We start from the raw sequence: 13,518 nt of genomic DNA on the forward strand, positions 1-13,518 counted from the left end.
TCTGAAATAAGGGGACATAAATTCCAAACCAGAAGGTATGAAGTGCCATGGATTTCGTGCTGTGCCTTGCAAAAGGCCCAGTGAGATACCTGCCAGTCGGAGAGCTCCAGAGCACTAGGCTGCAGGAGGGATGATACAGGTGGCTCAGAAGTTCTTCTAGGTGGGTAGAAACCAAAATTTTAGAACCTTATGTGAGGAAGCTCCTGGTTTTAATTTTGATGTTTTAAGAAAAATTCTCAATTCATTTGGTATGATCAAGTTTCTAGAAGTTCTAATCATATCTCAGGGATCCTTGATATGTTGAAGCGAGTGCTGAAAGATAAATGCCTCTGTTAAGTTTTGCTGTTTCCTTAAGAATTAAAAGTGCTGGTTACTTCATTGTGATCTATGTAAATCTTGGCCATAAAGTGCATATTTTGTAACTTTGAAATCTCATGGCCTTGTGGGTAAATCCTTTCATCCAAAGGATTCTAGTCTAAATTTTTTTGCTATAGCAATGAAATGGTTTGTGTAGCTTAAAGTCGAAATGTGTCAAGGTTAACATGTACTGGTGCAATCTCTCAACGCCATCCTTGAAGCAGGGAAAGTCCACTTGGGATTTCATAGTCAACACCACCAATTTTTTTGGAATTTACGGGTTGCCAGGTTTGATATTTGGAACGTATAAATGCTTTTAAATGAGCTGAGTGCTGCAGCAATTTTTGTCTCCCCTTTCACCGGATCCTTGGGAAGACTGGTTTTGTATTCATTTTCCTGTAAGAGGAGTATCACCTCATCCTATGGAAGGATTGTGGTTTTTAACGCGTGAAGAAGTGAAATACACAAGTCTGGCTGAATTCTTCACTCTGAGGGAAAGAGAAAAGCTCCCGTTACTCCGGGATCTGGTTCCCAACGCCAGTCAGTTTGTGTGGCTGGGGGGGGGTGGGGGTGGTATACAGCCTTCTGAGGGACCCCTTGCTGCTGCCCAGCGCCGGGGTGGGTGGAAAAGAGCAGAATTCCGTTCCCTCCTCTTTTTCTGCTCAGGCGGGCCGGCCGAGGGCAGGGTCCCCGGAGGAACGGCGGAGCCAGCGGCGGGAACCGCCTCAGCGCCCGCCTGCGGGAGCGAGGGGGCTGAGCGACGCGAGCGGGCGGGCGCAGGGACCGCGCGGCGAGCCGGCCGGCGGCCAATGGGGTGCGGCGCCGTAGGAAGAGGGCGGGGCGTTCCCGCGCTTCCTCCCCCTTCGTCTCCCCGTTCCCCCCCCACGTGCTCGGGCTTTGTGCTGGGCGGGCGGGCGGCCCCGCCGCCCCTTTCGGTTTCCCTTTCCCCTCCCCGCCGCTCCCATGGCGGCCTGGCTCAGCTTCAGGGTGGAGGAAGACGAGGCGGAGGACGAGGCGTGTTTCTGGGGGTACGACTCCACCTGGGAGGAGGAGGACGACGAGGAGGAGGATGGCGGCGACGAAGGCGAGCCGGAGGGAGCGGAGGCGGCAGCCGAGGAGGAGCCGGAGGATGCGGGGGAGCAGCCGACGCCGAGCTGGATGCGGGTCTGTCGGCAGGCCCAGGTGGGTGCCGGGGGGATGCGGGGGTCCCGCGGGGCGCCCAGCAGACCCTCCGAGGCGGGACGGGGTGGGGAGGACGCCCCTTCCCCTTGCCCTGCCCTCCCCGAGCCCCCCGACCCGCGCCCGGTGCCGCTCCCCGCCGCCTCCGCTCCCGGCCCGGTGGGTGCAGCCGGGCTCGCCGTGGCCCTTGGCCTTGTCTCGGGTACTTTCGTGTGTGCCACTGACGTGCACGCGTGGGTCTCCCCGGGCCACCCGCTTTGTGCGCTGTCAGCGGGTTTGGGCGCTCGCCGCTATCCTGTGTCGGAACTGGGGCAGCTTAAAATACTTACAGGAGGCCCGAGGGGTTTTGTCCTGGCAGCGATCGCTGGTGTGTGATTCTGTTCTCACCTTGATGAAGCAAACCTTAAAAGAGAGGAGTCAGGCCGAGGCCCGTTCGGAGATGAGCTCTGGGGGTGGCGAAGGCAGAGGTCTGACTGTGACCCCTTAGGTTCCATTAGGCTGCCGTGAGCTGAGTTTTAAATTATTTTTTTTTCCCCTCACCGTTCCCTGCGATCTGGGTACTTCAGCCCATAAATACAAATTCTGCTTTCTGTACAGCACCTGCCTGTCCTGATGGCCGCTGGATTGGATGTTATGACATTGATGTTCTTCAGCAACTCCTGGCTTTTAAGTTTTTTGTTGGTATCTTCATCTTTGGATGGTGGCCCTCCATATGCTCTTTCAGGCCATCGATAAAAAGCTGTCACGTAACATCTGCTCACTTTTAAAAATGAGCTGTAACTTTATCTTTCTTTTAAACATGTGGGTTTTTTCTCTAGGGAGCATATTTAGAGCAACTCTGAAAACAAACAAATACACACTAATTTTTAAAAACTGCAGGTGTGTGTGTAGTTATGATGAGTGAGCTAGTGCTGCAAAAGGTGAACGCTTGTGTCTAGTGCCTTAAAATTGCTGCTCATTTGAAATAAAAGGAGCTTGTTAGTCTTATTGGAGGTTCTTATCTTTAGCATTAATGGTTTTGAGTTTGATGTTGAGGGTCAGTAATTTCTTCTACTGCATTGCTTTGGCAAATGCAGAACTGTCTCTTGCTTTCAGTATTTCCTGGGTCAGTTAACTATTAACTCCTCCTCTTTCGGGGAAAGGGAAACTAATCTTCTCTTGAGTTTCATTTCAGCAGCTCACCCAGATTCTACTAAGAATCTACTATTCTTCGAATGTCAACAGGCAGATAAAGATTTCTAATTAATGCACTTTTAAAGGAAGTTAATACTAAACTTTACTTTTTTAGAAGCATTAAGATACTAAAATAATCTTCATTTAAAAAAAAATATTCTGTGCAACATAATACTCCAAATACTCATGACTTCCTGCAAAAATTTACTTTGCAAACAAAATCAGAGTTGCAATACAGCGGATGGACACACCCATGCATGTGTCTGCATCTTGGTGCAGGGAATGTAGGAGGCCTGAGCTGTGCAGGTAGGTCTGTGAAAGGTCACAGGTATTTTAGGCAGGATAGCTGCAATTCTTAAAGGAAGAGGCAGGGATTTCCTCGGAAATGTTTTGCATCAGTTCAGGACACACTGTCAATTTTCTTTTGTACATGGCTGGAGTTCTGGTTTTGTTCACCAGTTTTAATGCCTCAAGAACATTCAGATTATTCCTTTTGAATGCATTTGTTCTTCAGATACACTGAGAGGTTTTTTTTTCCTCCCAAGAGCAACTTCTGAATTGTGACAACTGTAAAAACAAGGACCATTTTTTCACTCCAGGGAGTGGACTTTTTGAACTTTGCCTTACAAAGGAGGATGTTGTCCCTGAGACTTACTGCCCCAGAATATTGTTCTGCAACTTTAAAGAGGAGTTTCAGTGATGAATGTGTAGTCACCTCGGTCTGACAGTGCATGAAAAATCTTTAAGGGCAGTGATAATGAATACAAAAAGAAACAGCAAATCTTCTGCTATCCATTTATGCCTTTACAACCTGCCAAAGGCATGATTCAGTTTCCAGAGCTAGTTCCTACTTCTGCTTATGTTACACTAATTCCCATTTTTCTCCCCTCAGTCTGGATGTTATACTTTATGGCTGAAGCTGCTAATGTTTTTATTCAATACTGAGGTTAGAGGTTTTTTATTATTTTTCACTATGCACTTTCAAAATCAACTGAAAATTCTACTTTTATCATTGCATTTCACTTGCATCTCTGAAAATACTCCATATTTGCCATTTGAAATTCCTGCAGGTGTGTCTTTGCAGCTCTTTTGCTTCAAAGAGCGAGTGTTGAAAATTTTGGGGGTTGGTGCTCATTTTAAAAAGATGACCTCTTAGTCTGCTGTAATGCATGGCATTCATGTTGTGCTGCTCAGAGCTGTATCTTAATAACAAGCCCTGCAGCTCTGCCTTCTCCTAACTTTATCAACAAAAAGTTTCAATCGCTCTTCTAGGATTCTGTCATCTTTCTCATTCCTGTGTCTTCTTCACAATCCACACGTTCTTTCATCCCTTTCAGTTGCAGCTGGTTTCCAGTTTTCAGCCAAATATCGTTTGTGTTACCCTCTCCTAAATTTGTTCCCTGCGTTCCTCGTGCTCTTTGCGCAGCGATGCACGTTCTGACTGATGTGTTGCAGATTTGGAGGGAGAAACCCACTTAGATTGCCTGTCAGTTGTGAGAAATAAGGGCATCTGATTTATGCGTGCGAGTTTCAATCTTGCAGTTTAGTTTGTCTTTCTACCCTGGAAAGGAAGGGAAGGGTATGTTTCTGTGTGTCAAATAGAAGTTTATAAAGACCCAGGAACGACGCCTGCTTGGAGGAAGGGCTGGGTTTTGCTCTCTTTGCTTCCCCATCTTGTTCTGTCTAATGCTGTGCTCCAGAATGCCTTTCTCCTGGATCTAGCTTCTGTCTAGACGAGCCTTACAGCACCTTGTGCTGTGGCATTGCACGTGTCTCTGTATCTACACTTACTCTTTGGCAAATTGGTTCTTTTTCAAAACTGGTGCCAGTCTACTGTTAGCCTGTCCCACCTGACTGTGTTAAAGAATGTTATTTTAGGACCTTAAGTGTAAAGAGTATCTGGAAATGGATTCTTCTCTAATTTAGATCACAATTTTCATGAATTCCACATGTATCGGAATTACATCCTTGGAGCTCAAAAGCTATAGTCAAAATCCCCAGTGAATTTCAAAGTGCTAAATCCCAGTCTGCTTACAGCTTGAATAAAAGAATAATATTGGTCTGTTTTGGCTGAACATATTTCTTAGTCTTGTGTTTGCAGCCACTAACTTTTTTTTCCAAATGTTAGCTGTGCAGCAAAGCTTTTTATAGTTGTGTGCATTTCTGCAGTCTGGGTAGATTCCAGGGATGGACACCAGCGCTTGGATTTCTAATCCCGTATGGGCCATGTGGCTGTGGGAAGTTCTGCCACCTATTTTGGTCTATGTTGTCATGTATAAAATGGAAATGTGCTGCAATGTAGACAGGCATTATTTTAGGTCATCACACTTTATTACATTTGAAAAACAACTTCAGCTTTATTTAATTCCTGTCACCAAAGTACGGGGGAATCGTCGCGTGCAAATGTACATTTAAAATGTAATTTTAAAAGCTTCTGCATTGTTGACTTCTCTCTGTGGATAAAGGTTTGATCTCTCAAATGCTGTGCATGCTTCATAAAATTTAAGTATTAACAATCAACAGGGCTGCTGAATGGATGATTTCGTTACAATGAGGTGTTAAAAAAATTCTAATCCAGTTCCTGCCTTTATAATCAATGAACCAGTGATCCATGTTCACTAGAAAGTGGTTTTGTTTTTTTTTTTTCTCTGGGTAAATGAAGTTAGAAAGTATCAAATGAAGTTAAAAAAATAACTTGGGAGAGCATTTGCTGCTGCTTCTAAGTTTCTGAAAATGCTTGTTTTGCAACAGTCTGCACATCTTATCACTGTTTCACAAAGATGCTGCTCCTGCTGTGAGCTGGCATTGAACACTTGACTGCACTGTGCTTCGCATTGGGCGGATCCTTTTATTCATGAGCAGTCTTGTTCATTTTGGTGGTTCTGCCTTGACAGAATGCTTTTAAGTGCTTTCATGGTTTGGGACAAGATGGTTCAGCACTCTGCAAGGTTAAACCTGTCTGTGTTGCTGGTGAAGTGTAACAAAATCTCTTACTGAGGTAATCTACTGTAAAAAAAAAATATATATATATATATATATATAATTCAGTTAAAAAGCATTTTAAATCAAATCATCCTTGCAACTTTTATTTCCATGAAGTTCAGAGGAGGAAGTGAAGCTGGGTTTTGTGATTTCTGTCCAAATGCTACATTTGGAATAAATCTAACTACACCTGTGTAATGAAGAGAACATCTAATTGCCAGAACAATTGACATCTAATTGCCAGGTGAACATGGTACCACAGGTTTTTCTCTAGAAATTTGAATTATGAGTAAGATCAAGTGAATTCAGCTGTAACTAGGTAAATCTGTCACTTGGCAACTAATAGGGATCATGTGAGTCACTGCTGTGGGTATTCTCATTTCATATGTGTTTCTTTATTAGTGAAGTTTGGTTTCTGAATTTTTACAGCTAAATGCCTTTTATTTGTAGGAGCAAAGATCAAATTCGTCACCGCTGTCTCAGAGGAGTTTTCAGGTAGGCTTGACATAAAGTTTGGTTACTAGGAGAGATAAGTAATAATGAAGATGATGATTGGAATGGAAGTCCAATAAAATAAATACCTAATGTGACCATTTGGCTCTATTATCCACTCTCTAGATCAGCATGATGCTAAGTCAGCAAGGCTGCGTTTGAGTATAAAGTGAAGGTGAAGAAAACTATTTCAATAATGTCTACAGCGAACGAGAATACTGAATTTAAGGGATATTTCTGCATCTTAAATTTTGCAATTTTAAGGTCTGATCTCTGTCCTGACCAGGATACCCTGGTGGCCCTAGTGACTCGGACAGACAGGGCTTAGTTTGTCTTGTTTTAAAGCCTTTGAGTTAAAGAAGAAAATGGCACTTTATTATTCAATATTTCCAGCTAGTTCTGACCATTTCTGCAGGAAAACCCAACTGGGATAAAAGATATGCATAAAACATTAAGATCCTGATTAATAAGACTAGAAAGAAAAAGAAATGGTTTGGTTACAGGAGATGCTGTGAACCTCTCTTAGTCCGAAGTTGTCTTCAGGAATGCAGAGAAACAACTGCAGTAACAAACTGGCTGGTTTTGGGAGTGCAAAGTGGAGGGCACAGGAGACCAACAGGCAGGAGAACATGTGTGAGAGATGCTAAATTCAGTCAGTATATATATTTTTTTAAATTTTTTTTTTTTTCCAGAAGACAACCTTGTTCTGGATCTCTAATCTGTCTCTTTTCTCTAGTTCTCAGGCAGGCGCAACTGGAATGCAGCAAAGGACTTGCAGAGATACAGACATGGTTACCCGGTATGGACTAAATGATGATGCACATACTCTTGTGGCTCTTCCTCATCGTGTGCTAAATTTAAGAACACTTTCTAGATGTGAAAGCACCCTTTTGTCTTTACATTGACAGGCTCAGAACCTTTAAAGGATTCATTTGTGAGGAGGAAGGGATGATGTGCGTGTGGGTGCATCAGAAACAAGCTGTTACTTCCCAAAACACATTTCAAGGATTTAGCTTGAAATGTTTAGGAAACATGAGAGATAGCAAGGAGAAGTGTTAAAGTGAATATTGCCTTTTAAAAGATTGCTGCTTGTTGATTTCTTGTTCTCATCTCCAGGGTTTGATAGAATCAGAAAATGAGGAGGAAGAAGAGATGTGGAATTTAAGCTTTTATAAAAATGAGATTCGCTTTTTGCCTCAGGGTAAGTAGCTTGTGTAATGACTGTTTGATGCAACTCTGCTGCAGCTGGTTGAATTGGTGAAGGAGTAGCTTGATCTGTGTAGGACAATTATTAAAAACCAAACCAAATGAAACAAAGCATACCACCAAAACAACAAAAGAACCCAAACCAAAGCAAAAAAAAAAAAAACCACCAAACAAGAATTTCCATTTTGAAAATGTCCTTGTTCCTGCTGTATGTTCCTCGTTTTTCTCTTTGGCTGTCAAAAGTTAAGGAGTTTTTTTTCTGGCTTACCAGGATGATTGTCTTGTTAGAGAAGCTAATGCCTCATGTGAACACCTGGCTCTGGGTAACGAGCCACCTTGGGTGACTGGCTAACTTTTAATTTTCATTTGGTGTCATTTCTTCTTGTCTAACTTTCTCCTTTTCAGGTTTGCACATTGAAAATCTGCTTGAATCTTGGTGGGACAACTATGAAATTCTGGAAGAAAACCATTCTTACATACAGTGGTAAACTGTTTGCATGAATATAGTCCCTCGCTTTAGTTGTGCCTCTCTTTCATAGTCAGTTGTGTCTGTGTTCCTGAAATCAGCTTCCCAAAAGGCCTGGAATTACGCTGGAGTGAAATCTGTGTCTACTTTATTTTTATTGAGTTATTTTCTTCTGGAAACAATGCAGTGGAAATCATGAAGACAGGGGTTTCCAGCACAGCTGTGGCAATCTATCTGCCATGCTTGATCTTACAGGATACTGCAGAACGAGGTGTTAGGGCAGCAAGAGAGATTATGAAAGCAAAGTATAGTGTTATCTTTGGTGTAGATGATGCTTTTATGGGAGGGACTTATTTGTCATACAGTAAACTACTTCTGTGTCCATAAGGATGTGAAGTCTCCAAGAGATGCCTGTGATATCATGATTTTTGGAGTCTTTTTGTAGTTTTATCAAAATGGGTACCCTGGGTGGGATGTCATCTTTCCTTATTTAGGCTGAAAATTTCTTTCCCTGCAGGCTATTCCCTTTACGTGAACATGGGATGAACTGGCGTGCCAAACCACTCACATGTCAAGAAATCCAGGTATTTAAAGCTTTTTGGGGTGGTTTTTTTTGAGATCTGAAGGATGCTAGGATTGTTCCCTAACTCTTTATATTTGAAGTCTAGGGGTTTTTTTTTTACATTGCTTCCTTGGGGCCCTAATGTGAATGGAGTGCTCTCCAGCACTGTTAAGCATTTGTCTGTCTTGTGTCTGCCAGTAGGTATATCAGCAAATGAAATGTTTAGTGATATAATCAAGTGTTGTTTAAAATTCAGGTGCCACTTAAACTGATGCAAGTAATTAGGGAATCACACCTTGTACTCATTGGTCTGTCTTGTTTTCAGGCCTTTAAGAAGTCCAAGGAAGTTATGCGGAGGTTTATACGTGCTTATCAGCTGATGCTGAGATTTTATGGAATCATTCTGATCAACGAGGCAACTGGAGAACTTAAGAGAGCAGAAAATTGGGTTGAACGATTTAAAAACTTGAATCGGTGAGTCTCTATACTGCTGGGCATTTACTAGAGCCAGGCACTTCTTTGAGAAGAAAAAAATAAAAGCCAAAGTCAAGAAAATCCTCAGCCCTTGAGGAACGTCGGCTTTTGTTCATAAAACAAGTTAGCTAGCTAAAGGAGTTTTAACTTGGCTCAGCCTCTTGATTGTAGGTCATCACACTGTGATTTTAATTCAAGTGACAAGTATAAGAAGTAAACCAGCTGAGACTGGTTTTCTTTTGTATCTGATGCAACTGTTAACAGCAGGCATTCTTCATGTTGGTTTCCTGAAGTATGAAATACAGACTTGGAGGTATTAATATTTGCTCTACCAGCTTGTGTTTCAAACCATGTTTTAGGCAGGAACCACTGAAACGTTTTCACAGGTAGCCGAATTGTCTTTGTAGTATTCTGTTAAACTACAAAACAGTGTTCCCGTATGCTTCCCTAGTTGTTTATAAAAGTGTCTTAACGTGTAAAATCCTTTGAATCCTTGGTTGAAAAGTTCTCTGCAAATTGATGGTAATGTTTTTATGTTATTGCAGGTCTTACCAGAGATAGTAATGATGCTTCATATTCTAGTACCCTTAATGATACTAACAAGGGCTCTGAAAGGGCTGGGCATACTCACAAAAGAAAAAGCAACTTGAAGACTGTCAAGTATGAAAAAAAACCAAACCAACAAAACAACAAAAAACTTAACAATTTTGCCTATGTGTTTCGTTCAGGTTCAGCCACAACAATTTGCGGATTACTCGCATCCTGAAGTGCCTGGGGGAGATGGGTTATGAAGACTATCAAGTGCACTTGGTAAAGTTTTTCCTAACAGAAACTCTTGTTAAGGAGACATTACCAAACGTCAGGAGAAGTGCCTTGGATTACTTCCTGTTCACCATCAGAAGCAAACGGAAGAGAAGAGAACTAGTCCACTACGCTTGGCAACACTTCAAACCTCGAGGCAGCTTCGTGTGGGGGCCACATGATAAACTCTTGAAGTACAGGCCCCGCTCTGCCAAGTCACAGCTGCACCAAAAGGCTGAAGATAAACAGGAAACTCTGGGTAAAAACTGTGGTGATTCTGTGGAAGAGGATCAGAACCAGTCTCTAGAGGAAGAACAGAAAGCTGGAGATGCTGCAGACTTTCAGCCTAAAGTGGACAATGAAGATCTAAAAGAGAAGATCAGCGAACGTGTCGATGAAGATCTAAAAGAGAAGATCAGCGAACGTGTCGATGAAGACCTAAAAGAGAAGATCAGTGAATGTGTTTTGAAGAGAGGAGATGGTGAAGAGGAGAAAGAGGCTTCATTTTCCCAGCAGGAGGAGAAGGATTTAAACAGCGAGGCTGAAGAAGTGCAGGGTACAGCAGAGAATGATTGCACAAAGGAGAGCAAGAAGAGAAAACTGGATGCAAATATGACAGACACTAAAAAGAGTGGACCGTTGAAAAGCCCTACTGATATTGAAAACATTTCCCGTAATCTGGGAGAATGTGCAATTGATGCAGAAATCCCCTCCTCAGCTCCACTCTCGCAAGCAGAAGAGGACCAGGAAACACTGAAAGAAGACAGTGCAAGCACCAAAGACTCAACAGTGCCGGAGACAGCTGATGCAGCTGTAAAACGGAGGAAAGTTGATAAAAAACCATTAAAAAGGATCAACTTAGCCATAAACCTGAACATGGGGCCTGCTGCCTCTAGTGCCAAGTTAAATCCATCTGTTGCAAACACTGAGGCTGAAAAAGAAAATGTCAGTGAGGAAAATGCAACTGTGGAAGTGACAAGTGAGAAGGGTGATGGTGATACAAATGGTGGGGCTGTGAGACCCCCAGTTGGTTCCAGGCTCCCCAAGACTGGCTGGACTTCTCCAGTAGGTGATGGCTTAGAGTTAAGTGGAGATCAAGTCACAGCAAAGAGTGAACAGCACTACTGCAACAGCACGCTCTTGGGAGGCAAAACAGAGGTAGATGGGGTAGAACAGCATAAAAAGGCAGAAAATGCAAGTGAAAAAGGGCAAGCAGAAGTCACGGGCAAGAAACAAGTTGCAGAGAGTCTTGAGCAGAACATGGCATCCACTTGTCCTGAAGAAGACAGTGCTGAGGGTGGAACACAGAAGTCTGAGAGCTCTGAGCATGCAGCAGAACCTGGTGAAGAGCAGGTAGCAGCAGAGTGAGCCCAGCACAGCAAACACTCGAGCAAGTGGAGATGACACTGCCCTGAGTGCTAGGAGCCAGCTTTAGTGATTTGGATAGCAGAAATACATGGAAGAGTAAACTTCCTTTGGGCTGATCCAGGAAAGCCCCTGTCTGACTTTCACATTTTTTTTTAATCATCTGTAGTAAGTTCAGTGAAATCCAGTCCTTGGTTACCCTAAAGAGGAAAACTCATATTTTAGTCGTCTTTGTCTTCATGGACAGGCTGTGTCCTCTTCCTGGTTTTTATGTGGTGATCAGGACTATCTTGGAGCAACAGGGATTTTTGCACTTTGCTTTGATTCTGGTATGTCCCTTCTTAAAGAGAAGAGGAAAAGTGATTTGTTTCCTTGAATGAACTAGTCAAGTATTTGTTAAATACATGATTTTTAATATAAGACAGCATGACCTAATTTGCCAGGCCTTTCTATTACCATGTAACTTTTTATTTTGGAAGGCTGTACCTTCCCAGGAGATTTATTCCTGGCAAAGGTGCTGTTTTCCTGAAAGAGATGAGTCTGTGAATTTCACATCATGTAAAAGCTCTCCTCCTACAAAGAAAATAGGTTTGACTTTTTAGGCTGGGATAAAATGCATAGTCAAAACCTAGCTCTGACCAGTATTAACCTTTGTGTACAGACACCATTCTCCGGGGTGCAAAGTGCCGAGTAATTTGTTCCCTTTATCCACCCCCCCTGCCCCGAAGAAGTTGCTTTGTAGTGCTTGTTAGAGTTGATAAGAAGGTGAATTGTCTACTGGTTTCTAAGAGGAAAAAACCTTCAGACTTTGCATAAAGTGCTCTAGAGCTCTTCTTCCCTGGGTTTTTCCACCACTTTCAGACCCTTGATAGTCTCCCACAGATATTTATATCCACTACTGATTCAGAGGCCTGCCTGCCTCAGTTGCCAAAATAGGACAAATATTTGTCACTGCGGGTTTTTTTTATTTTTTTTTTTTCAGACTCTGCCGTTAATTTGCAGTGGCCTGTAGGACTCTTTTCTGCAGGCCTGTTGCATGAAGTCGGATCTAACCCACTTCCTAGTTAGGGCAGGATTGTTTTACCGTGAACGATCAGTGTGTCAGACAGTGAGGGCACGGTCGAGTGCAGCATGTCTGGAAACCACGGGGCTTTGTGGGGCAGTTAATTGAAGGTTTAATTGGAAGGGGTACGCTTGTCTGGTTCATTTCTTTACAGCTCTCAAGAATTTACTTTCAGACCTTGCCAGCTATTTGCCTGCTCTAATGTTGCTGACCTCCCTGTTCGCTATTCTGCTTGACTTACACACTATTCAGCCAAGTCTGAAGGAGCATTAAACAATTTAGCACTTTCACTCCTAGAGATTTACAACAGAGGATCTATTTCATGAAGCAGAGGAAACTTTCCAACAGCCGTAAGGTCTGGACTTGCTGTTTGCTCAGATTGTTTGTTTTAGTTTGGGGGTTTTTAGGTGCTATTTGTTTTGTGTAGGAGATGGCTCGAGGCTTGCCCGCCTTGCCAGAGAGCAGATGCAGTAGCCTGTGCAATGTTAATTTTTTCCTCTCTGCTACAGCTCTTAAGAAGCTTCATCTTTCTAGGAATTTGCTTGGTGACTCGCCTTTCCAGACTGTAGGTCCTGATCCAGCAGGCCACATACCTGTGTGTGGGAGTAAAAGCCTGCAAGCTTAACATCTAATGTTCATGGTCACACGTGCTGGAAAAAGGCTTTAATGATTCTAAAAACACTTCTTTCTCTTCTTATGAACAAATGGAGTTAAACAGCCAATAAGAATACACTTACAGATATAAATACTTGAAGATGTTGAGTGAAAATTCTTTCATAAAAGATTCATAAGAAATTGTTAATTGTGGCTTTTGTACAGATGTATAGTATTTTTTTTATTTAATGAAGTTTTCATTGTGAATATGTGCTCAGTTGGGGCATAGATCATATATCGTTATGGTGATGTGGGGTTCATTATTGTGTTTCCTGGGATTTCACTGTGAGCCCCAGTCTGGAGTGCTCAGACCAAGCCCTTCCCCGTCATGATCAGGTTTAGAGTTTTGGCTGTAGGGGTCTGCAGTGAGTTCACAGGATGTTTTCCAGCACTGAGCTGTATCACAGAATCTGTTATGTTGATGTCACCTATTAAAGCATGACTTTAATGCATACCATTTCCACTTATGTGTTTTTTTTTCATCTTTGAGGGCAGGACACCACCACCACCACACCCCATAGCCATCTGCTGTTGCTCGGGCACCTCCAGTGAGTGGTACACGGGGTGTCCAGCGTTCCCAAGCAGAGCTCTGGAGGGGCCAAAGCTGCTGCTTGTTTTGGGGGGAGGCGATGCTCAGTCTTCCTCCCCTGCTATAAAACGTGGCCAGTGAATGTTTCTGGTGAAAATACCCACCCCCCCTCCACATACTTCTTGTTTAATGATACACTTTGAAATGTTTCGGTA

The 13,518-nt window shown here is 43.0% G+C and overlaps 1 protein-coding gene across 2 annotated transcripts; it reads left to right on the top strand.

Annotated features, from left to right (window-relative positions):
* Positions 1 to 1,257: 1,257 nt before the first annotated feature.
* On the top strand, positions 1,258 to 13,220 carry OGFR (opioid growth factor receptor). 2 transcript variants are annotated; one of them, XM_074920390.1, is made up of 10 exons: positions 1,258 to 1,539; positions 3,602 to 3,655; positions 6,142 to 6,186; positions 6,920 to 6,982; positions 7,300 to 7,384; positions 7,795 to 7,873; positions 8,373 to 8,439; positions 8,743 to 8,891; positions 9,620 to 10,043; positions 10,107 to 13,220. In XM_074920390.1, the coding sequence occupies exons 1-10, from the start codon at positions 1,321 to 1,323 to the stop codon at positions 11,058 to 11,060; spliced, it is 2,139 nt and encodes a 712-aa protein (XP_074776491.1). In that variant the 5' UTR covers positions 1,258 to 1,320; the 3' UTR covers positions 11,061 to 13,220. The 2 variants fall into 2 exon arrangements, with proteins under 2 accessions (XP_074776491.1, XP_074776490.1); XM_074920389.1 differs by lacking the exon at positions 3,602 to 3,655 and having other exon boundaries at positions 9,620 to 13,220.
* The last annotated feature ends 298 nt before the right edge of the window (positions 13,221 to 13,518 follow it).

This window comes from Athene noctua, chromosome 16, assembly GCF_965140245.1.
Source record: "Athene noctua chromosome 16, bAthNoc1.hap1.1, whole genome shotgun sequence".
In the NCBI taxonomy this organism is placed as follows: Eukaryota; Metazoa; Chordata; class Aves; order Strigiformes; family Strigidae; genus Athene; species Athene noctua.

Excerpts from the sequence above, each read along its gene's own strand:
- OGFR (XM_074920389.1), top strand. The coding sequence starts at position 1,321 with ATGGCGGCCTGGCTCAGCTTCAGGGTGGAGGAAGACGAGGCGGAGGAC. Across the intron at positions 6,983-7,299 it reads GATACAGACATGGTTACCCG|GGTTTGATAGAATCAGAAAA; the intron begins GTATGGACTAAA and ends TCTCATCTCCAG. Across the intron at positions 8,440-8,742 it reads TCACATGTCAAGAAATCCAG|GCCTTTAAGAAGTCCAAGGA; the intron begins GTATTTAAAGCT and ends TCTTGTTTTCAG.